At 42.0% G+C, this 25,463-nt stretch overlaps 1 protein-coding gene across 2 annotated transcripts in view; it reads right to left on the reverse strand.

Moving 5' to 3' along the window:
• Positions 1–8,569: 8,569 nt before the first annotated feature.
• SPTLC2 (serine palmitoyltransferase long chain base subunit 2) overlaps positions 8,570–25,463 on the reverse strand; it is a 108,456-nt gene continuing 91,562 nt past the window's right edge. Inside the window, exons 10-12 of one of the 2 annotated variants that reach the window (XM_061611851.1) lie at positions 23,136–23,172; positions 22,217–22,346; positions 8,570–14,525 (exon numbers count right to left, since the gene is read on the reverse strand). In XM_061611851.1, coding sequence (XP_061467835.1) covers positions 14,406–14,525; positions 22,217–22,346; positions 23,136–23,172 — 287 coding nt within the window. In that variant the 3' untranslated portion in view covers positions 8,570–14,405. Of the gene's footprint in view, positions 14,526–22,216; positions 22,347–23,036; positions 23,173–25,463 lie in introns of both variants that reach the window. The other variant, XM_061611849.1, reaches the window with a different exon arrangement.

Here is a 25,463-nt window from a genome sequence, read left to right on the forward strand (position 1 = left end):
CACACAGAAGCTTTGAGTTTTGGCCAAAAAGCTCTATCTTGGTCTCATCTGACCACAAAAATAAAGATAATAAATAATAAAACCTTATCCACATCACAGCTGGGGCACTCTCACGCTTTCTGGCAAACTCCAGACGTGCTTTCAGATGGTACTTTTTGAGTAATGGCTTTTTCTTGCCACCCTCCTATACAGGCCAGTGTTATGCAGAGCTCTTGTTATGGTTGACTGGTACACCATTACTCCACTCCCAGCCACTGAACTCTGTAGCTGCTTCAAAGTGATTGTTGGCCTCTCTGTGGCTTCTCTCACAAGTCTCTTTATTTGAGCACTGTTTTGAGGGATGGCATTTTCTTGTCAGTGCCTGGGTGGTGTGATGCAGCTTCCATTTGCTGATTATTGATCCAACTATGCTCACTGGGATATCCAAACACTTGGATATTATTTTGTACCCTTTTCCTAATCTATGCATTCGTATTATATTATCTCTCACTTCTGGTCTTCATTTTCCTTCAGATCCACAGCCTGACCAACGACCCTTCAACGGTGGGCTTTTTATCCTGACAGTGTGACAGCAACTTTAATGGTTCACAGGTTGGAGGCCAATAGTAAGGTAATTGTGTCCTCAGGGCTATTTCTTTCGTCTGTGTAAACTGGGAGCTTTCACAGCACAGGGGTTGAATACTTATGCAAGCAACATGTTTCAGCTTTTATGTTTCTTACAAACATTTCTTAACATAAAACCAGTATCACCTTACAATAATTGATGTTGAGTTTCAGTGTTTCAAAATAAAATATCATAAAGAACAAGACAACAATGTACCATTTGTAATTCAGTAATATGAGAGCATTGGTCAGGCATCTGAGTACTTTTGCAAGGCACTGTATCTCAACTGCCTGCAAGGGAAGAGGACCATCACCGCCCAGGGAGGGAGAGCCATCTGCCTGCTTTGCTGCTGCTGCTGCTTGGCCAACATCTCTGCTCTCTCCTTCTTGGGCTCCTGCTCTGCACGTGGGCACCTTGCAGGACCAGGCCCCAGGTACTCAGCCAGCTGTGCCTGATACTGTTCCACCTGTCCCTTCTATGGAGGGGATATATAAGCCGGCTGGCTGAGGGGGCTTGGGAGATCCAGTGCCTGCAAGGGAAGAGGACCATCACCGCCCAGGGAGGGAGAGCCATCTGCCTGCTTTGCTGCTGCTGCTTGGCCAACATCTCTGCTCTCTCCTTCTTGGGCTCCTGCTCTGCACGTGGGCACCTTGCAGGACCAGGCCCCAGGTGGCGTTTTACGTGGGAAGAACGGTCTTAGAGCTGGCGTTTGGGCGCACAGAATACGGGACTGTGTCTTCTGTGTGGGTTTGAAGTGGATGAATGGGTGTTATATGAGTGTATGTTGTGAGTGAATGTGTATTTTTATGTATATGAGTTTTTTGTATTTATAGTTTATCATGTGCCTCGGGAAGAGATTTTATCATCAAGAGGGGAGACCTGAGGGGGCCCCAATTGCCGTAGTGACGGGTAGAGGGAGGTATGGTGATATGAGAGGGACGTGCCAGGTAAGGAGAACGCGGCCCAGACATGTAGTGGCTGTGCCACGTTCTGGTCCTTCTCATACCCGCAGGGTTGTTGGTTGTCCTATCAGCTAACTCTCAGATCTCCAGTTGCTGCTCTTTAATGCCAGATCGGTACATAATAAAACCTCCCTCGTCCATGATTTGATTGTGGACGAGGTGGCTGATCTGGCATGTATAACCGAGACCTGGGTGGGCGAACAGGGAGGAGTTAGTCTCTCCCAGCTCTGCCCACCGGGGTATCTGGTTCAGCATCATGGTAGATCTGAGGGTCGGGGAGGTGGGGTTGCTGTGGTCTATAAGAGTTCCATCTCACTCACCAAGCACCATGTCCATGCAATCACTGGTCTGGAGTGTTTGCACCTTGTGCTGGGCCAGAGGGACAGACTGGGAATCCTTTTGGTGTACCGCCCACCTTGCTGCCCAATGGCTTCCCTAACTGAGCTGACGGAAGTGGTCTCGGAGGTACTGTTGAGATCCCCCAGACAATTAGTACTGGGAGATCTCAACATTCATGCTGAGGCTACTTTGTCTGGGGCAGCTCAGGACTTCATGGCCGCCATGACAACCATAGGGCTGTCTCAATATGTTAGTGGCCCAACACATACATCGGGGCATACTCTTGACCTGGTCTTTGCTACCGGACATGGGGATAGTGATCTGGATGTGGGGAGTTTTACATCTCTCCCGTTGTCATGGACAGATCATTGCTTGCTGAAGTTTAGACTTTCAGTAGCCTTTTCCCTCTGCAAGGGTGGGGGACCTATTAAATTGGTCCGCCCCCGGAGACTAATGAATTCTGAAGGTTTTCAAAAGGCTCTGGGGTTTTTTCCGGCTGATAAGACTGGCATTCCTGTCGAAGCCCTGGCCGATCTGTGGAATACAGAGATGACCCGGGCTGTTGACAGGATCGCTCCTGCGCGCCCTCTCCTATGTAGAGCTCATACAGCTCCTTGGTATACTCCGGAGCTGAGAGCGATGAAACAAGACAGGAGGCGGCTTGAGTGGAGATGGAGACGAACTCCCGACGAATGCAATTATGAGCTGGTTCGTGCTTCTACTAAGCTCTATGTAGGAGCAGTGAGGGCGGCAAAAAACAACATTTCGTCGCCTCTATTCAGTCATCTCTCTCACGCCCACAGGAGCTTTTTAAAGTGGTTCGTGGCCTACTCCATCCAGGCCTACAAGATACGGCAGATACATCGGTAGCTCGATGTAATAAATTTGCTGAACACTTCCAGCATAAGATCTCATGCATTCGCCGGGACTTAGACTCCTATTTAATAGCAGTTAATCCTACTGAGGTGTCCGGAGCACAGTCTTGTCATGTTTTGTTGGATGAGTTTCAGTTGGTTCAGTTCGAGGACGTGGACAAGGTGCTTGGACAGGTTTGTGCGACCACTTCGGTACTGGATCCTTGCCCCTCTTGGCTAATTAAAACTAGCAAGGAAGGAACAGTTGGCTGGGCCAAGGAAGTGATTAATGCCTCTTTACGAGAGGGAGTGGTCCCTGGCTGTCTGAAAGAGGCGGCAGTGAGACCACTCCTGAAAAAACCTTCCTTGGACCCAGAGGATTTCAGCAGCTACAGACCAGTAGCCAATGTTCCGTTCCTGGGCAAGATCCTGGAACGTGTGGTTGCTGACCAGCTCCAGGTGCTATTGGATGAAACCGATTATCTAGATCCATTTCAATCGGGGTTCAGGCCTGGTTTTGGCACTGAGACTGCCTTGGTCGCCCTGTTTGATGACCTATGTCGGGAGAGAGACAGAGGGAGTGTAACTCTGTTGATTCTCCTTGACCTCTCAGCGGCTTTTGATACCATCGACCATGGTATCCTTCTGGAGAGGCTTGCGGAGTTGGGAGTTGGAGGCACTGCTTGGCAGTGGTTCCGCTCCTACTTAGTGGGTCGTCTCCAGAAGATAGTGCTTGGGGAACATTGCTCGACACTGTGGGTTCTCCAATGTGGGGTCCCGCAGGGTTCGGTTCTGTCTCCCATGCTTTTTAACATTTATATGAAGCCGCTGGGGGCAGTCATCAGGAGTTTTGGAGTGCGTTGTCATCAGTATGCTGATGACATGCAGCTCTACTTCTCCTTTACATCTTCTTCAGGTGAGGCAGTCGACGTGCTGAACCGTTGCCTGGCTGCGACAATGGACTGGATGAGAACTGACAAACTGAGACTCAATCCTGACAAGACTGAGATGCTGTTGGTGGATGGTTTCTCTGATCGGATGGTGGATATATACCCTGTCCTGGATGGGGTTACACTCCCCCTAAAGGAACAGGTGCGTAGTCTGGGAGTCATCTTAGACTCTTCCCTCACACTTGAGGCTCATGTAGCCTCGGTGGCCCGGAATGCGTTCTACCAACTTCGGTTGGTAGCCCAGCTACGTCCCTATCTGAGTAAGGAGGACCTCACATCAGTGGTACATGCTATGGTAACCTCGCGTCTGGACTACTGCAATGCACTTTACGTAGGGCTACCTTTGAAGACGATTCGGAAGCTACAGCTAGTGCAAAATGCAGCGGCCAGACTGCTAACAAGAACTAAGCGGTCTGAGCATATAACACCTGTGCTAGCCCGTTTGCACTGGCTTCCAATATGCTTCCAGGCCAGATTCAAAGTGTTGGTACTTACCTATAAAGCCTTATATGGCGCGGGACCACGATATCTGTCGGAACGCCTCTCCCGATATGAACCGGCCCGTACACTACGGTCTACTACGAAGGCCCTCCTCCGGGTTCCGACTCATAGGGAAGCCCGGAGAGTGGTGACAAGATCTAGGGCCTTCTCAGTGGTGGCCCCCGAACTATGGAATGGTCTGCCCGAGGAGGTGCGCCTGGCGCCGACACTATCATCTTTTCGGCGCCAGGTTAAAACCTTTCTCTTCTCTGAGGCATTTTAATTCCTGTTAATTCTAAATTATTATATTTTGATTTTAGACTGTACAGTTTTTTGTAGTTTTGTATTGTGATATACTGTATTGTGTTATTTTTATTGTATTTTTAATGTTCACCGCCCAGACAGCTGTTGCTAGTCGGGCAGTATATAAGCTTAATAAAATAAATAAATAAATAAACTTCAGCAAAGCTTTTAACAAAGTGCCCCATCATATTCCGATTAGTAAGCTAGCTAAATGTGAGCTGGATGGAAAAATATCAGGTGGATCCATAGTTGGCTACAGAATCATGCTCAAAGAATGCTTATCTTTTTTTTTTATCATTAATTTTTATTCAAATTTTCAAAGACAAAAAACAAAACAAAACAAAAATAATTAAACAATAAAATAAAATGTTGACTTCCGATTTGTCGCAGATCAGTTATAGGTCTACAATATATAACAATCCTGTCTCTTAAATTATATTATAAAATCACTTTCCTCCAGTAGTTATCTTAATTAATCATCAAATCTCATAAACATTATTTTATTCTTTCCACAAAAAGTCAAAGAGAGGTTTCAATTCCTTGAGAGATATATCTTTCAATTTTTCTCCAAATAAACATGTCGATTAATCCATCTCGTTCAAGTCTATTAGGTCCAATAATTTCAATAGCCATTCTTCCATTATCAATGTTAATTCCATCTTCAATAATCCTGTTAAGTCCAGTAATTTCAGTATCCATTCTTCCATTATCAGTATCCCATAATAATCTTGCTGTCATAGCCATAGTCATATAATAAGAGTTGATGGGAATTTCCTTTATCACAAATATTTCCTTGCCATCAATTCTGAATATGTTGCTGAAATATTGTTGTAAAGTCATATCTCTGTTCTTTTTTACAAAATGCACTGGCTCATCTCTTGAGAATTTTTCCATTGTCACATATCTGTAGTTAATTCCATAGATTTTTTCTATGTCAAGCTCCATCACATCATTCCAGTCCAGAAAATTATCCAAGACCTTGGTAACTTTATCTCTAATATCTTCATTAATTTCTTCAGAGACAACTTCCCGGAAGTCTCTGATAAGAATGCTTATCAAAGGAAAAGCAAGGGAGCGACAACACAGGCGATCCCACCCGGAACAGAGGAGTTGCAGGATCTCACCTCAAACGGAGCTAACCACCATGTGGGGATGGTGCTAAATGCTCAAATAAACTGGCGGTCCTGCCTGATGTTGTTTGCAGGACCCGCCAAAGCTCCGAGGCTAGCTGGAAAAAAGGGCACTGGGAGCTCAAACAAGTAGGTGGTCCTGCCTGATGGTGTTTGGAGCCAGTTCTGGAGCCAGTAGGGAAAAGGCACTGGGTGCCTAAATGGTGATTGCAGGACCAGCCAAACTCTGAGGCCAAAGGAGAAAATGGGTCACCCAAGGAAGCAGTGCCACCTGTTTGTGGGACCTGCCCTGGCTCTGAGGCCGACAAAAACCCCGAGGTCAAACTGCGGGGATAAACTGGTGCTCAGAATGGAGCGGCGGTCCTGCTTAATATTAGCTGCAGGACCCGCCAAGTCCCTCACCCAAGTATCCCGCAGGAGCTTTTTGATACCATTTGGCAACGGGGATCCAAAGAACCTTCCCCTCCCGCTGCCCTGACAGACAAGGGAAAGGAAAAAGGATCGGGGGGAATTTTTTTTTAAAAAAATTAAGGTTAAACAAACGGGAAGGAAGAGGAAAGACATCAAACTCACACAAAAAAGGCTCAAACACAGGATTTTCTCCTGAGAAGATGCTGCTACACACCGCCACAGGCAGGGTAGAACTGGAGGACGGGATGACTCCTTCCCTGGAAGAGGTGAAAGGCTCTAAAGATCTTGCCTATCGTCCAGAGGGAGGCATCATCCTCTCTGCTGAATATCCTCCAACCTAATCTGGCAAAAAGTAAGGGATCTAAGACCCCCGAGACACTGGATGACTACACCCCTGCATGCTTCACATACTTCCCAACTGCTCCTCCATAGGGCAGCATTTGGGTTGAGAGCGCAACCTTCCCTCATTTGCTCTGCACAAGTTCAGTTTCTCATACTCCCACCTCCATCACCCTCTTGTCTTCATGGTAGTATTACCACACTAAAGGCTGTCTACGGCAAGTGATGATTTGTAGCATTAGTAACCACAGGGGTTGTAGCAAGGTATTAGCTTCTTAAAACTTTTATTCTAGTGAATCAAACATGAACAAAGTTAAAAAAGAACATTGTTGCGCTCAGATCCTTGTGGACTTCCCATAGGCATGGGGTTGGTCACTAAGTGCAAGACTAGATGGACCTTTGGCCTGATGCAACAGGGCTCTTCATATGAGTTTCCTGGATCTTAATGAACCCAAATTAAGAGTGGCATTACTGTTACAGAAAAATGGAGTAAGATATAAAAGGATAAGCAACAGAGCCATGGTAAGAGATTGTTGTCCTAAGGGCAAACAACACAGCAAAGAGAGTGGCACCCACCCGCAGCTCCTACTTTTATACATGTACAAAAATATAACCAGAGGAGTCCAGTAAGAGCTTGACTCTTTCTAATCATCTTAGCAAAGTCCTCTTCATGCTTCAAGAATCTTATGTCCACAGGTCAGAGGTGTTCTTGCACAGAACACCAAAGAAACGTTTTAAATGTCAAACTTTTTTTAGTGTAAAAAGGGATTAAGAGTAGACAATTCAGCAGAAGAGGAACATTTTTGTGTTCTGAGGGGTCAGGAGCATACATGTCAACATGCTGAAGGCTTCACAGCTGCCTTGCAAAAGTAATCAGACCCCTGACGAATGCTCTCATATGAATTACAAATGGTACATTGTAATTTTGTTCTGTATATTTTATTTTGAAACAGTGAAACTCAAAATCAATTATTGTAAGGTGAAATTGGTTTTATGTTGGGAAATGTTTGTAAGAAACAAAAAACAAACATGTTGCTTGCATAAGTATTCAACCCCCACATATTAATATTTGGTAGAGCCACCTGTCTCTGCAATTATAGCTTTAAGTCTTTTGGGGTGGGTAGGTATGTACCAGCTTTGCACACACTGTCAGAGGGATTGTGGCCCATTCTTCTTGGCAGATTCGCTCCAGAAAGGGGGAGGGAGGAAGGGGAGGAAATTGGGTGGGTGGGCAGTGGGCAGAGGAGAAGCCCCTTTCCTTCCCAAAATTAAGACATTGTCAACAGTATAATTGTTTTTCAGCATTTCCCCCACCTTTTTATTCTACAGCAGGCACATGTAGTCTCCCACCCAAATTTAAACCAAAGCTGTCACTGGCCACATCCACACCAGACCTTTATTCCATTTTAGACAGTCATAGCTTCTCCCAAAGAATCCTTGGAAGTGTAATTTGTGAAGGGTGCTGAGAGTTGCTAGGAGACACCGTTTCCCTCACAGAGCTTCAATCAGAGCGGCTGACAAATCACTCGGGCCACTGGAGCTCTGTCAGGGGAATAGGAGTCTCCTCTCAGCATCCTTAAGAAACTACACTTCCCACGATTCTTTGAAGGAAGCAGTGACTGTCTAAAGTGAAATAAAGGTCTGCTGTGGGTGTGGCCCCAAGCCAAGCAGCTGTTGAGTCTGGCTTTTAGAACATGTGACAGTTGGTTCTTACTGAACATGCCCGGGCTTCTCATTGACTTTAATGTTAAATTTCTTAATTAAAAATCAGCAAGGCATTTTTTAAACTGCAGAAGATGAAGGTCAGAGTATGGGACAAGGTCAGTAACAGGATTACAGGTATTCTGTGAACACTGATTTTTAATTAATTTCAACAAATTATGAGAACACTGACAGAAAAAAGTCCAACAAGGGCCTGGTCCCCCCCCCTCTTTTCACACTTTGAACTCTTGAGTCTGACTATTTTGTGTGTCACCATGAAAATTTAAAGGGTTGTTAAGCAATCGTTTCTGATTTCAGGACTATAAGTTTTGTAAGGTTTTGTTTTGAAATGAGCTTATGAGAAACATCAGAATGGCATGGAGGTATTTTCAATTTAACATTGTGGAATGTGAAAAATCCATGCTGGTTATAGTATACAGGCACTCTCATGGTTGTATAATAAAAGTTGTTAAATAATAAATAAAATGCTCACACAGGCAATTTATGAATTCTTTATTAAGCAGAACATAGCTAGATTTTGTCAAGCAGTTTCTCTCAGCTTAACATGCATTGTTACTTTCAAAAAAGCCAATGTAGAATCTGCTTCTCTTAATCCTCCTTACCCACATGGTACCCAAATTTGTGTTAATTATTCAAGGTGTAAAAAAGTCATTTCTGGAACATTACAGGGAGGCAATTAAAATTTTCATTTAAAATTTTTAATATCTACAAAAAAATCTGATATATGTACATTATTACCAACAGAGGCATAGGAGAACATTGCAATTTAAGACTTAGAACTTGCAACTTCAAGGGCATGCCTGCCCTAGGGCTATAAAAATATGGGCCACCATTAGCTTCAGGGCCAATAATAACCTTAAGCCTCAGGCTCCATATAGTAATTCCCACCCTCCATTTTTCTCCTAAATTTGACCTCCTCTATAGTTGTAACATAAATGCAGGAGATGCCTTTAGGACGGGGTTTGCCGAAATACTGGCCAAAGGACAGCACATTTGGCAAATGGACAACACAGGAAGGTTCGCATATTTCAGTGCACTTTTGTTTGTGGACAGTGTTTTGGTAATCATGTCACCTTCTTGGCACATCCCAGCTGCTCTAGAGAGACACCTGCCAGCTGTCGTAGATAGCTACCTAAATAATTTATTTTCCCATCAGATTATTAGTTCTACAGCAGCCCCTACAAAAAGATCAATTAGATAATGTCAAGCATAACAGAGAGAAGGCAAAAGTAGCTCTTATATCTGGACTGGGCCTCTATCAACCCTCTTCACAAACAAATAGACCTCAAAGCTGCAAAGCCAAACATCACACCATCAAATAAAGGGTCGGAGCACATGAAATGCTTCATATAATAAACTCCCAGGAATGTTAGCAAGCTAAATCAGCTTCCCACATTAATTCCAATATGGTGAAGCTAGCCTAATGTGATTCACCTGGTTAGATTTATATCGTGGATATTACTATTTCACCCTTAATGGAGGTGACAGCCAGTATTTACTACTTTAGGGAGAAAATACAAAGTCCTTGACAAAATATACCAACCATCACACTATGAGTGCATTATTTTAATATTCTCTATGAAAAGAGTTAAGAAGATAAGTGTGTGCATGGTAAAATCTTGTGTGTGAGCCTCCAAGTCTAGGACACTTAGATGAGAATTAGCCACTATCCTTCACCATTTTAAGCTTGACAGACCGACCTACCAATATGTGAACAGACCCCAAATCACCTTAATGACTAAAGGGCATAGAATATCTAGTTTTTATTATCTATAGGATCAGTTTGAATCATGCCAAGAACCAAAACATTTTAAGGCCTTTTAAAAAGTAGTTTTACAGACTTTAAGGAGTCAAATAACATTAAGCCTAGTTAATCAATACTCTTCCCATTTTTCCTGACACAGGAAATGTGCATTGTTATTGCACAGATCCTTCAGGCAGATTCTCACTTTGCTTTTTTGGACTCTGGTATGCACACCTGAGTACAAAGTACTCACATATAGAATGAGCAACACAAATGTGAAGTGTGTACTTGCATCTTTCAGTACCTGTGTCTTCAAAATACACAAGAGCAGGAACCTGAGCATTATCTAATCGCATGCATTTTAAAGAAACAAATACTGAAAATGATTATGCTCATTGTTTGTGCAACATGCTGTGCCACGTGCACTCTAGAATCTATACCAGAGTATAGTATACAAAGTCAACTGAAAAGTTATCCCTTAGAAAGTACACAAGCTGTATTATTTGAACCCCCATTTTTAGCAAAAACAGCTTCATTTGGATGATGTTCTCATATATTTCAAACTCCGATCTCGAGGCAGCCAGCATGTTATTGGATAGAGGCCCACAGCAGTATGTAGCATTCCAACGTTCAGCACTCTTTTAAAGGACAGTGGTGGATAATTATGAAGATGCTGCTGATGAAAACTGCAAGTTGCCAAGCTGATACACAGCACTGCACATTGTAATGTGGTATTTGGGGTATAATGGAAGGTAGCTGCTAAATGTGATAGATTAGACCCTTCAAGGTTTATTCCTTTCATCCCATTGTGCTTGCCCTTCCATCAACAATTAAGGTTCAAATACCACCACCCAGAGAGAAAGTTATTTTTCTTAGCTCTCCCTGGCCTTTCCATCTGTGCATGAAATTCAAAATGCAAGAGCATTTCAATTGCTGCAGCCATTTAGGAGATCTAGATCAGGCAGGTTTCAGAGGATGATAGAAGTTTACTTACTCCAACATAAGCATTTTGGCCTTTGGTACAGTGAGGGCTATAACTTCCATTATCTTTTTCCAGGTCAGGTGTCTAAATTTGCTTGGCTTGACAATCTAGGGTGCATTCTTGATCTTTTGGAATATTCCCTTGGGAGGAAAACAGCAATTGTTCTTTCATAAGGAAACCACCCAGTATCCTGTTGTAAATACATTTTTCCCTGCATTTCCCAAAGATTGATCATACAGGCAATGAAGAGCCCTTTCAAAAACTAGGGAAGTTGTCTTTTTCATTCCCATGAGCCACATCATACCACATTACATGTTGATGGTGAGAACTATTCAATTAAAAACGTGTGCTTAGCGCAACAGGATTCCTTCCTCTCCTCCCCCCATGTGTACCCTGTGCCATGCCCAAATCTGCTCTGGAGGGTTGATGGAACCTCCAGAATAGATTTAGGAGGTGCACAGGGGGACACTGTTCCACTGTGCAAGGAGATATTCTTGTGCTGATGGAACAATCTGCTTAGTGCTATGTTGAATACAACTCAATGTCTTCATCCAGGATGCTGGCATCCATTCTAGCAAAGGACACAAAGAAAAACAGTAGATGAGGCTGCAAGACCTTTGTCTCCTATATTCTCCTTCCCCTTTACCTTTCACGCAAAGCACGTATTAAAAAGTTTTCCTGACATCCTCCTTTCTGAACACAGAGCTGTAGAGTTTTAAGTATTTAGGTCAGCTTTAAGCCATACCACCATACATCATTCATCCTGCTAGGTTGTCCAATTTTTCTTGTAGGTATTACTGAAGTATTTCTACTAATGCTATTGTGGGAAATGCAATCAAAACCATGCTCAAAAACAGCCTGCATTTACTGTTAAACCTTAAACATAATCTTTCCCCCTAAATAGCTTTGTATCATCCTAAGACTGCCTGTGTGCATGCACACACATGCACAAAAGCACTTTTATTTACAAGGCCAGAAACAGAGCAGTTTATTTTGATGAATATTTTTCAGCCAATGAACTAACCTTTGCAAATTGCATCACTTTATGTGGGGATAAAGTCAATTGAGTGCAGGGGCAGCCAGTTCCTTAACCAAATCCTCAGAAATTATTTTTAAATTATTTAATTCTTACATTTCGTTCTATATAGGTTCTAGACCATGGATGGGAAATCTGTGGCCCTCCAAGAAGTTGGACTCGGACTCCCATCAGCCCCGGGCAGCATGGTCAATGGTCAGGAATAATGGGAGCTGTAGCTCAACAACCTATGGAAGACCACAGGTTCCCCAGCCCTGGTCTAAACAAGGTTTGGATAGCACATCATTTATGACTATTGGAGGAAACTTCCACATCTCTTATCACTGTACTTCACACGTCTGCTGCAGAAGACGTTGCTGGCAAATCAGTGTCTCCTGAAACAGTTGTGTGGTGCTGCCCTTAAGCAGCTTGATAGAGAAATGCAAACTGTCATTCCCAATAACTCACTAATCCAGGGCAGAAGATCTTTGGAATGATCAGGAAATATATGATGGTCTGGCATTAACACAGATATATGGAGATATAGAAAGTCCCCCCAAGGTGCGCTGCTAAAATTCAGTGGAAATGAAGACTAGTTCCAGCAGAGCCAGTTCATATGAACATATTATTTGTGAAATGGGAACTTTTAGATACTATTTTGACTCTTTCCTTTTTCCTGTGCATTTGGTTCTATGACTTGGAAATGCACCCGCAAAGCTTAAGCTCTACCTTTGTTTCAGGCCTTGGCAAAAAGTACTGCACACATTAGTAACTACAATCTGTTCTTTGGTCAAATATCATTTCTTAATTCTGAATCAGACCTTGGAAGTCCTTACCCTGACCTATCTAAAGTTCTCGCCACATTGGAAGGGAAAGCAGAGGCTCTTTAAGCAACCTGAAAGACTTTCAGTTGCTCAGAAACTTCCAGTGTTAGGCATAATCCTCTGCGAGAATTAATAAAGCATGTACAAGTGAGGAGGTTTCCTATGTGCAAAATGTTAAAGAATTCTATGGCTAAAAGAATATGAAGTTAAACCACGGATACTGTGACTTCACAATGCATATGTGTGAAAACAGCACACTGCACTTCTGCCAATGCCCATATATTATCTCTAGTACATTAAAAAAACAGCCATAGTAAACTGAATTCACTGGAAGATGGAGCTGACAGCAACTAATTTCTCAGTTTAGCTTGCTTTTGAGAATCCAATTCTCCAAAAGTGAAGCATTTTTGCTTCCAATGTTAATTTTAAACATTTGGGGGCAAAAATCCAAAGATTAAGGTATGTGAAATGGGAGAAGTAGGTGTTGAGAAACAAAGCTAATAAAATGGTTGCTTCCACTAGCACAAAGAATCCCAACAGACTAAGAGTCATTTTTTCCATTTGTATACTTGGGAACCTATTAATTGCTCTTGATACACAGATTGCTATAAAAGCAACTTCACAAAATACTCCAGGTGAATAACCACCTGTGCATATACACTGTAGTGGGATTGTGCCTCATGCTGTCTACCTTCTGTGGCCACAGCAGGCATCTAATTGGTACCAATATAGCAGGATCAATGAAAGTATCACACGGAAGGCCCTCTGAGGAGACAGACCGTCAGCATTTACATTTTGAAGAACTGCACCATCAGTTCTGCCAGGAAGAAGAGCAGGAATGCTGCTACATGAACGGAGGAAAAGGTGCCTTAGCATGCAATTTCCTCCCAGCCAGTCTGATTCTCCTCCCAAACCCCAATCCCCAGAGTTAAGACAGACAGTCACCGTTCCAACAAGTAATACTAGAACTCACTTTTGGAAAGCAGAATTGTGACTGCACTCTGGAGCTGAAGGAATTCTAAACAAGGAAAGGGAAATGCCCATCAAGTTCTATCCTTCCGCAAGATATTCTTTGCTACTTACCCTAATGAAGGAACATTTGGTACCCGAACTGAAAAACAAAGGTGGTGACAAGTCCTGGAAGATTTCCTGCTTTGTACCTTGAAGAACTGAGTAACAGTCCTTAAGCGGCAAGTCAACCACATTTTAATAAAAAGACCAAAAAAGCACTATGTAAAGGGACAAGGAATATACTTTGATTATTTCATGTTAAATATATTCAAATTAGGTGTCATTTCTTGTTAAGTATATTTAAGTTAGGTATCAATAATTTCCTCAGAAGCCTTAACTGAACAAACTGGCCGGTCTTGCACTCTTAAGGAGATTAGATTTTAGTCATGAAAAAGGAAATGTTGTGACAGAAGCTACACAGCATCCTAAGACACATTAACAATGCCCGTGTGGCAGTATGATGGGGCACACACCCAGTGCCAACAGTGGCCATTGTGATCTCATTGTGACAAATAAAGAAATCAGCATTTTAAAAAATGTAAGCCAAGCTCCTCCCTAGGGCAAGACCAGGTTTTGTTTTGCTGTTTACAACACATTAGCATGGCCACCAGTTTTGTGAGTAAAAAGTCATTCTCTTTATGCTAAGCAGTCATTAACTGGTTCAAGGATCTTGGCCTTGGAGCCACACAGAGTTCTGAAGAGTGTGCCAGGTCTACAAAAAGGAATGGAGAGAATTCAGTCTTCAGTCTCTTCGTATGTAGTCTCATCAAAAGGCCGGTCAAGGAGAGGTACCAATCGATGACGGGAGTATTTCAGTTGCAAGAGGTCTCCAACTTCATTTATTTCCTTTAAAGCCTGGAAAAGGGGAAACGGGGAACATCAGGTTTTTTTTTTAAAGGATTGCTGAATCAAAAAAGCTCAGAAAATGCAATGAGTAGGATCTCGAGCCGTTTCGGCTCATGCAAGGGGATTTTACTGTCACAGTGCATTTTATTAACCTTTTTGCTTTAAGCCATGTCTGGGGAACCTGTTGTTGGACTACACTTCCCATCAGCCCCAGCCAGCATGGCTAATAGTCTGAGATGATGGGAGTTGTGTAGATCAACATCTGGAGGGCCACAGGTCCCCACCTCTGCTGTAAACAGTCAATCCCATGCCATAAACTGTTTTGAAACTCCCCTTACTTTCAAAACATTTGCATGCAACCCAAGGAAGGAGGTCACAGTGAGTAGCTACCTAAGAAAAACCAAGACTGGGCTCCTGGCAATAGGTCTTTAATCTTCCTGGCATAATTTTTATTTGTGTGTTTGCAGTTATTTCAAATATTCTCCTTCCTTTCCTTGGTGAGCCTTCTGAGGAAGGCTTTTTTCTTCTTATAGCATCAAGGACATAGCTAATGGAATAATAATGAAATGCATCTTCTACCATAATTTAACTACAGCTCAATCTCTAGTTGTGTATTTAATGAGAAAGCTTTATACAAAAAATACTTGCAAAGGTTTGTATCCAATGAAGTCAATGAGCTCACAGAGCAACTTTTACTCACATAATGGAACTTCTCCTCCTGCACCTCCACTCCCTCAAATCTGTTCTAGAGGGTTGGGCAACACCCAGATCAGATTTTGGGGAAGTGCATGGTGAGATGGAGAGTAAGTTCCACTACACAAGCAGAAGTCATTATGCAAGTGCAATGACTTTACTGTATACAACTAAAAAACTGAACAAGAACTTATTTATGACAGTTGTTAGTCACTTGGTATCCAAAGATCTTCAAGCAACTTGCAACATATTTGAAAACAAACATATTATACCATTCAAAATTATTACAGGCATACCCCGCTTAACGTCGCTTCACTTAACGTCGCCTCGCTATAACGTACATGCTCCATATGTCCCCATACCCCGCTTAACATTCGTGCACTTCGCAATAACATACACTTTATTGGCATGACGCCGCTGCCATCTAGTGGTGATTGCGTGCAGTACAAGTGAAGACAAGTTCTTCACTTAAAGTTTATTTTCGCTTAAAGTATACTCTCCGGTCCCATTGCGAACGTTAAAGTGGGGTATGCCTGTATATTGTATTTCAGTGGATAAGCATATTCTGTCAGAAGTGTATTTTGCAATGCTATGCAAGAACATTTAATACCAGAGTGCCAAATTTAGTATCCTTCGAACCTTGATTTTTGTTTTAAGGCAGCAAGGTTTTAGTTCTTAAGGCTGTGAAGATAGATTTGAAAAAGTGCAGGCAATGTTCAGTGGAGCATATTGTGTGTGTATGTGTTCACGGTCCATGAATTTTCCATCAATAAAAAAAGCAAAATAAAATTCAGAAAATAAGCAAAAACAGTTAAATTTTAATCACAGAATTCAGATTCTTGGTGCTGACATTTGTTAATTAACATTTTACAGAGATTTAAACAAAGACTTAAATATAAATATATTGATTTCTGTAAAGTTAAGACACTGAATTATAGATATAATCAGTCATTAATTAATAATAATAGTTTCTGAACTCACAAGTGCTCAAAGTTCGCACGCATCTTATGAAAAATAGAAATAATTTTACATTAAATTATACTATCAGATAATCAAATAGTTACACATGTGCACATTATTAAATATCCCCAAGTAACAAGTACAGATCTATTGAGTTTTGTGTTCTGTTTCAGTATAAAAACCAAAGAGTTCATTTTTCAATGAACATTATATTTCTGCCTGCCTTCTCTTACCCTGGTCCATCAATCAGTTTTACCATATACACCATGTCCATAGCTTTTGCAGCCAAGAGTTAATAGATGCCAGTTCTGACATATCACCATTCTGATTGTGGTGAAGAGGTAGACTGTCATTTCACAGTCTTCCCTCTGATACAGTATTAAGTTACTCAAGCAATGGTTATGACCATATGCCTGGGAAGCTTCTGATTGAGAATATATACTCTTTCTTGTCAACATTTGGTGCAGAATTTTCATTCTAGTGTGAAGTACATACAGTTCCTGCTCTTTGTTTACGCCAGGGTGGGCAGAAGGTATATCAGGATCTGCCACAACATCTCTGCCTTATCAGCAAGGATTTCTTACTCCCAACTGTTTAACAAGCAAAAAAATGACTTTTTCTAGATTGCTGCTGAAATGAAGAAAGTTAATCAGAGCTGACGTATGTGAGAAAAGAATAGGAGCTCAGTTCAGGTCTGGTATAAGAAGACATTCCCAGGTTCAGAATGTGCCCAGAGGCACCCTTGTTTTTTAATTCTAACTATATTGTGTTGTTTGCCCCTGGCTCTAGCTGGTAGACTTTGAGGTTCTATTAAAAAACAAAGTGGATCTAACAAACCTGAAGTCTACCCACTCTTGGTTTACACTTTCCACTAGTTCCATGTACAGAACTTAAGTTTACTGATTTGTGACAGCTTCTAAATGCCTTGCTCGAACAGCCATCAGAGTCACAATATTTCCTTCCTAGATGTATAGTGGACTATTTATTTACAGCACAAATCTTCACCCCTCCTTTCCACAACACTTTCATACCTTTCATTTGTGCCCTTTTTTTCTCAAGGGACAGTATATGGCAAATGTGAGGAAATACCAAGCCCCTCACCCCACCCACAATTCAGTAGCTCTTGTCCCTAATCTAAGTGGCCCAGATAACCGACAATGGAGAGTGAACAAATGAGTGCCAAGAAACCTCACGGTGGTGACACAGTGTGGGAAAGCCCCCCCCCCAAACAGAGGCCACATAAGGTCTGAATTTGGGGGGAGTAGAGGAAAAAAAGAGGGACAAAGGTAGAAATTGCCAAATGTTATCTAATGGTGAGCACATCTGATGCACAGCTTTAGCAAAAAGCAACATACGGAAATAATTTCAGGCTGAATTTCTGTTGAAAGAGTCTCAGATTTAGGATTTTATTAATTTAAAACAAAGAGAAGCATGTGACTTACAAAGACCACAAAGGAAATGGCATGGGTGAACTCTGACTTCAGGAAAGTGTAATAAATTTTTCATCACTGAAAAGAAAGCAACAGCCCAGAGAGATGGAGATTATGAGGGGTTTTGCTCCGATCCAAGGCCAAAATATTTTCAGGCAAGGAAGTTTTATTTACACTAAAGAGTTATACATTGTACCAGAGAACCACTGACCATCATGTGGGTCAATTTTATAAGGAAGGATAAACAAATACTAGGTTTTTTTAAAAAGAGACCTCCACACTGAACGTGGGGTGGGGGAGGTGAGGAGGAGAAAAAAGAGCAAAAAAGGGTAACAGATATATTGTCTTCAGCAAGTAAGAAAAAACTCAGACATGTGGACAAGCTCTGCATGGTCTCTCTGTCACCTGTTTGGCTCTGAAAAGCCGCTCCTAGGTTCTACTTGTCAACGCTAGTGATCATTTAGTAAAAGCACTTCAGACCAGTGCTTCAATCATGTTGAAATATATAACTTTACATATACTGAAGAAAGGAAGGCTCAAGCCTCTGTAATGATTTTTCATAAATGAAGCTACTTTGATACTTTTGCCATGGGTATCAGTAAACCAATATAATCTTCTGTTCCAGTGTAGTGCTACTCATGTAAAAGTGGACCTCAGTGAATGCTACCATGTGGTATTGAAAAACTGACAGCTGGTTTGAAAAGTGCTTTTTAAATTCAGAAGAGTAGGTGTTTGTGCTAAAATAAGACTATGAATTCAATGGCACCTTGAAATCCAATGAACTTATTGTAGCATAAGCTTTTTTTAGTTCACAAAACCTTATACCACAATATTTCTGAGTCTTTTAAGGTGCCACAGGACTCTATAAATATTGGGTTAGGGTTATGTGCATTAACTGGGCTGGTGAAAACTGACTTCCCCACCCTTCTTCTCCATGGCAGCCCCCCCCCAACACTCCACCAGTGGTCAGGGGACCCTGCTGACTAGGGTGGTATGTGGTATGGGGGCTGAAGGAGGAATCCCTGAAAATTGGGCAAAGACACTTTCCACAAGTGGCGTTCCTGCTTGCAGAAGTTGTCTGCCCAATTTTTAGGGATCCCATTGTTTGCCTCAGTCCTTCAAACCACAGCCCACCCCATTCAGCAGGGTCTCTCAACCCCTGGAAGAGTATTTGGGGGGAAGAGTTGTCATGGTGACTAAGTCTGTCAGGCCTATTACATATGCTTTTCCAGAGCCAATCCATTTGAGAGGACAAGTATGTTTGTGAACAGAATAATCACCTCTCTTTTTTTTAAAATAGCAACTTTACAAAACTATGGAAACATATGAATTATAGGCAACCTATGCACATATTAGGTCTTTAGAACTTTTTGATATGGACTGAACTTTTCAGTAAGCCCTGATATAGTGCTTTTGCAAGATTCCTCTGCATTTTATTATATGCTTCCAAGGTTGTTCCCTCCCTGCCTGCCTTCTTGTTTGGCACTAAATTAGTAATGATCCTGCACCATTGTACTCTAGAGACATATATACCAATTCTTCTTCTGTACTGGTTTAGACATTAGAATGGGTTATGACAGGGTATCCTTTGTCATAAAAATGAAAGAGCTATGCTCTTACTTATTGGGTCTGCTATTATTCATCTCAATCTGGATAGCACCCAAGACTTTCAGATTTTTTGGGCACCTGAATAAATTAAATCCACTTCTCTTAAGATTATTTAAAGTGCAAGCAAATGAGGAAGGTCTTCAGTAGGTGCTGAAAAGATAACAGAGACTGTGCCTGTCTAATATTTAAGGGGAGGGAATTCCAAAGGGTAGGTGCCACAATATTAAAGGTCTGTTTCCTATGTTGTGTGGAACAGATGTCCTGATAAGATGGTATCTGCAGGAGGCCCTCACCCGCAGAGCACAGTAATCAACTGGGTACACAAGGGGTAAGGCAATCTTTCAGATATCCTAATCTCAAGCTGTATAGGACTTTGTATATTAAAAGAAGCACCTTGAATTTGGCCTGGCAGCTAATAGGCAGCCAGTGTAATTCTTTCAGCAGTGGAATAACATGTTGGCAATATCCTGCTCCAGTGAGCAGTCCTCATTTTGCACCAGCTGCAGCTTCCAGACCAACCTTAAAGGCAGCCCCACATAGAATGCAATACAGTAACCCAGCCTGGAAGTTATAAGTGCATGGGAAAAAATCATCTATAATTCAAAGCGGCCTAGGGTTACTATGAACTATAGGTATAGGACAAGGATAGAGGGAGGTTGAAGGGTGCCAAACTTGCAATGGTATTTTGAGGCTTTTCAGATAAGGCATCTGTTAACATATACGGATACTAAAAACATAAGGAGATGGGTGCAAATAGAGAAGGCACTATTACCAAATGAAAATTGAAAGGGAATCCCATACATTAGGAAGGAGATCAGAAAGTGTAGTAAGTGGATGCTATTATGATCACTCCAATTTTTGAGGTCTGGAATACGCAAAAAGAGCTGTTTATACCTGGGATATCCTCACTAATCCCGATTCGTAGCCATACAAGATTTTATAATCTGGATAGGCCAGTGAATGACTCAATTCTGGTGGAAGTGGATCTGTATAGATTACAGGATTATTGCATAGGGGATCAACCATTATCAAGACATTTATGGAGGGAAAGAGAGGTGGGGTAACATGGATGACATGGTTTCAGTTGAGTGCATTTATTCACAAGCCTGCAATTATGGAAGTAGGTATCAGGTCCCTGACAATGTGAGCAAGATAGAAATCTAGTCTAGATAGCGGTGACAGAGGCCTGGTATCCAGGATATATAAGCATTTATTAAGTGCAGATAAGGGGACACAACAAATATCCAAGGCATATTTGGAAGGAGAACTGGAAATGATAATAGATAAGGATAGGTGGCAAGACATGTAGGTTAAGTTCCCTTACACTTCCATTGCCAACTCACATAGAGAAACAGCGTTAAAAATAATACAGAGATGCTACTGGACCCACTCAGGATGTGGTATATATCTAAAACTGGATCCCATGAGTATTGGTGGAAATGTAGGGGCATAGGATCCTATAAACACGTGTGATGGGATTGTGAGAAAGTAAAAAAAATCTGGGCTGAGGTACAAAATGAAATGGGTAAGATAACTGAACAGACAGTGCAGCTAACACCAGAATTAGCACTGTTAAATTCATTCATAAATGAAAACAGTGGGTTGCAAAGTGAAACATTAATTAGTTTTATGTTAGTAGCTGCCCATCAAGTTATAGCCAGATGTTGGAAAGATTTGGTAGGGGCATCAATAGACAGATGGTATGGAAAAATATGGGAGATAGCACTGCTAGAAAAGTTAACACAGAAACTGAATATGAGTAAAGGATTAAAAAAGAAAGACACATTCACAAAATACTGGCAACCATTTATTCTGTTTACATCATGGGCTGATAGTTGGAGACAGGACCTGCCCCCTTCATGAGTCTGTGGAGATCATGATTACTTTCTGTATGTATTATGAGATGAGTGAGAACTGTAATGATTATGGAGTGCAAATACAAGGTTATGGATAAACAGGTATTTGGAGCGATGTATGGTGGGTGGGGTGGGGACAGATATAATGTATCAAGTGTATAAAAATCAATAAAGTATATTAAAAAAACAAGTGCATGAACAACAGTGGTCAGGCGATACCAATCCATAAAAGGCCACAGCTGTCTTACCAGTTGAAGCTGGTAAAAGGCACTGCTACCCACTGAGGTCACTTGGGCCTCTAGTGACAAAGATGGATCCAGGAGCACCCCCAGACTAAACAGCTACTCTTTCAGGTTGAGCAATTGACCAATTATCCGGACTGGGGAACCACCTACCCACAGCGCCTCCATCTTGCTAGGATTCAGGCTCAGTTTATTGACCTTCATCCAGCCCACCACCAAGTAAATGTGTAGCTCTGTATACAAAGGTTACATAAGGCACTGTACGTTCAGATCAATAATTTTTAAGAATTCAAATTAACAGATGACAGGATTTGTAGAAATAGTTTAGAGATTCTGAAGTCAAAAATGAAAAATATGGAATTCTCAGCAGTTGCTAAAAATTGTATTAGCCCTTTGATGATATGCTAAAAATGCTTTGATACTGTGCAAATAATTTGGTGTGTAAAAACACAGTGTTCCCACCTGCAATTTGAAACACACCATTAATTAACTGTATTCAGCCCACCATTTTATAAGCAAGCTACCCAATCTCTTTCTAAATGCTGCTATTCAACAAGGACAAAGTCACAAGTGGTGTCTAGAATGTCTTCTTCATAGTTTCCCTCTTTGTCAGCCAACACTTTAGTAATACAGTGGGTGATTCAGTACAGAACCTCTAGTGACACACCAACTGACTCAAAACGAGCAGAGGGCTTTCCCACTCAAATTTACAAATCAAAGCAGCCTAACCAAGATTATATGTTGCAATTATAAGAGAATACACTAAGGTTAGGTGTTAGAAGTAGGAAAGCACTGATGTGACCTAAGCACAAAACTCATGCAGTGCTGCTCCTGCCTGGAAGATCTCTTTCATGTCTAATTGCTAGCACTAGTTAAAAGATGACAGAGCAAGGACAAACTTGAATACTTACAATATCAAGCATCTCTTTGGTATGAGCTGCGGACAGACAAAATCTGGCTCTGGATTCAATTATTGGAGTAGCAGGAAAACCCACAACAACAACACCTATGTGTCTTTTCAACATCTCTCGCCCAAATGCACTGCAGAGGAAGCAAGACAAGATTAATACATCAGCAGCAACACAAGGTTATGCTGCTTAGAGGATGTGAAGGTGGATGTGAAGGCTGGTTCTGGTGAAGAATGCCTGGGAGGCCACTGTTCTGATTGCCTTGCCTTAGAAGCAGAATGCCTGCACACAAAGGTCTCTTGTGTTCAGTCCTGAGGTGGTCTTTCTAGAAAGGTTTCACTGTATTAAGTTTGTACAAAGCTGAAAAATTCTATTTGGCAGGGGCTGGTCTTCCAGCAGGCTACTTCTAAATGGATTTGTAACTTAAACTTGTAAGTATCTTTGATAGAACACAGCAACTTCAGCTTGGGAGCTCATTTACAAAGAATTCCACCACCCCTCCCTTGCCAACTGCTATCTGAGCAGAAGGCCTGTACTGTTCAGAGGTTTCCAGGAGTGTTCTGTGATTCCATGTAGTTATGAAAAAGGCAAGTAGAATGTGGAACTGAGCAGAAAATCCAGCTTCCCAAGAATGAGAGTCTAACCTCCAACAGGAGGAACTTTATACCTCCCTTTTCTCATGCACCAAATGTACTACCTGTCAATTTCCAAACAGTGGCAGCTTCTTCTGCTCTACAACTGACTGTTTTGCAGGGAATTGGGAATGCTTCCAATTGTTACTTTTGCCAGTGCTAAATGGACACCATCACCCTATACAACCTACCCAAGTTTTGCCGGCATATACAACATCAAAGGTACAACAGGTGAGTCTTCATTTCCGTAGATGATAAAGCCCATTTTCTTAAGCCACCCTCGGAAATACCTGGTATTCTCAGCCAACTGCTGTATTCGTTGCTTTCCTGAAATGGAAAATTGAATGAGTGAAGGTTTTATAATTTATTTCAAAATCATGATTTGATACCAACATAGGTGTGAATAGTTTGAGAAAAGTGGAAGCGCATATTAAAAATCTGAACTACAAAATGTTAACATCATTTGCCTTGGTACACCTTCAGTGTGACCAAAATTATACTGAATGGAGAAACTACCCCTATTCAGGCATTAGAAGTAGAACACATGAGTGTGAAGGGCAGAAAAATCCCCAACATTTGCTTCAGTATGGATGGAAGGACCGGGCATCTTGTTAAAATCAAAGGAAGAATGGATGGAGCAAAGTACAGGGAAATAATGCATGAGAATCTGCTTCAGTCCACTAAAGAACTGAGGCGTGGGAGGAAGGCCAAAGCAACATTGGAGTGGCTCAAGAACAAAAAGGTGAATGTCCTACAGTGGCCCAGTCAAAGTCCTGATCTTGAGCCCTTTGAGAATCTGTGGCACTGTTTGAAAACTGCGTCCATAAGCAATGTCCGACCAACCTGAACGACCTGAATGAGTCAAAATCTCTCCGACACTGTGTGCAAAGCTAGTACATGAAATGAAATGAAATGGACTGCCTTCAAGTCAATCCCGACTTACAGTGACCCTATGAATAGGGATTTCATGGTATGTGGTATTTTGAGGGGGTTTAACCATTGCCTCCCTCTGAGGCTAGTCCTCCCCAGCTGGCTAGGGCCTGCTCAGCTTGCCACAGATGCACAAGCCAGCCCCTTCCTTGTCCGCAACTGCCAGCTGGGGGGCAACTGGGCTCCTTGGGAGTATGCAGCTTGCCCACAGCTGCACAGGTGGCAGGGCACGTAACCTGAGCCACTCCCTGTGGGGGTGATCTTTAGCTGGCCCTTGACACCTAGGAGACACAAGCGGGGATTTGAACTCACAGACTCTGGACTCCCAGCCAGGCTCTCCTCCTCACTGTGCCCAGGAAGGTTACCAAATCAAAAAACAAGGTAAGATTGTTCTGGCAGGATTTGTTCTTGACAAATCCATGTTAGTTTCTAGTAATCACTGCATTGTTTTCAAGGTGCTTACAGACGGACCGCTTTATAATCTGCGCTAGAATTTTCCCACAGATTGATGTCAGACTGACTGGTCTATAGTTCCCAGGTTCCTTCTTTTTGCCCTTTTTCAAGATAGTGACAACATTAGCTGGTACATACCTACCCCAAAAGAGTTAAAGCTTTATTGCAGTGAAAGGTGGTTCTACCAAATATTAATGTGTGTGGGTTGAATACGTATGCAAGAACATGTTTGTTTTTTATGTTTCTTACAAACATTTCCCAACATAAAACCACTGTCACCTTACAATAATTGATTTTGAGTTTCAGACTTTCAAAATAAAATATACAGAATGAAATTACAATGCACTATTTGTAATTCAGTAATATGAGAGCATTGGTCAGGGTCTGAGTACTTTTGCAAGGCAGTTGACCACTGATCTGTAAAGATTAATCTTGCAGCTATTTGTCCAGATTATAGTCAAATTTGTTGTGGTGTGAAATCACTAGTATGCAGCATTATTCCGAGTACATTTGCCCACAGAGAGCTTCACTTGCACTTGTTGAATAAGCTAACAGATAATTAATGTAGGCTTCTTAGAGAGGCTAGCATTTTAAATCATTTAGGTTTTGCAGGTTCCAACTGTGGAGGATTTTCCTGTATGTAACTGATTGTAAACCATCATGTTCATTAAATGTGCCAGAGATGTTACATGGTGAGGTATTGGCCACTACAGACAAGCTAGTGTGCCTACCATTCTTTTAAGCTGGTGGTCCAGCACTCTGCTCTTATCGCAGTGAGGACTGTGACGTCCTTCCCTGGTTCTCCCTGTCAGGTTCCCACCTGCTTGTGGCTACTGCCTTTCACTAGGCACCACCAGGGATACCACCAGTCCGGACCGTCCTTTATATGGTTTCTCACTCCGCTCTAGCACAGATCTCACTAGATCCCCCTGCTAGGCAGCACCACCAGTCACGTCCTATAACCAATACTCCCAGAGACTTTGCCTGAGTCTCTCTCTAGCTGGTTACTTTTGTGACTGCGTGCTTATGCTGTTCCCAACCCCCTTGTATTTTTATAGATAACGCATACTGTTCTGGGTTGCTCTGGATACTTGAATTGTTATTATTCCTCCCTTCACCGCTGCCACCATTAGATACTGTTTCTGTTCAGCCTTGGTAATTACCTTGCCCTCCCTTCTGGTATGTATATCCCCCAGCCAAGGATCAGGCCTTTGGTAAACCAAGTAAATATCTAT

Source organism: Rhineura floridana, chromosome 2 (assembly GCF_030035675.1).
Source record: "Rhineura floridana isolate rRhiFlo1 chromosome 2, rRhiFlo1.hap2, whole genome shotgun sequence".
In the NCBI taxonomy this organism is placed as follows: domain Eukaryota; kingdom Metazoa; phylum Chordata; class Lepidosauria; order Squamata; family Rhineuridae; genus Rhineura; species Rhineura floridana.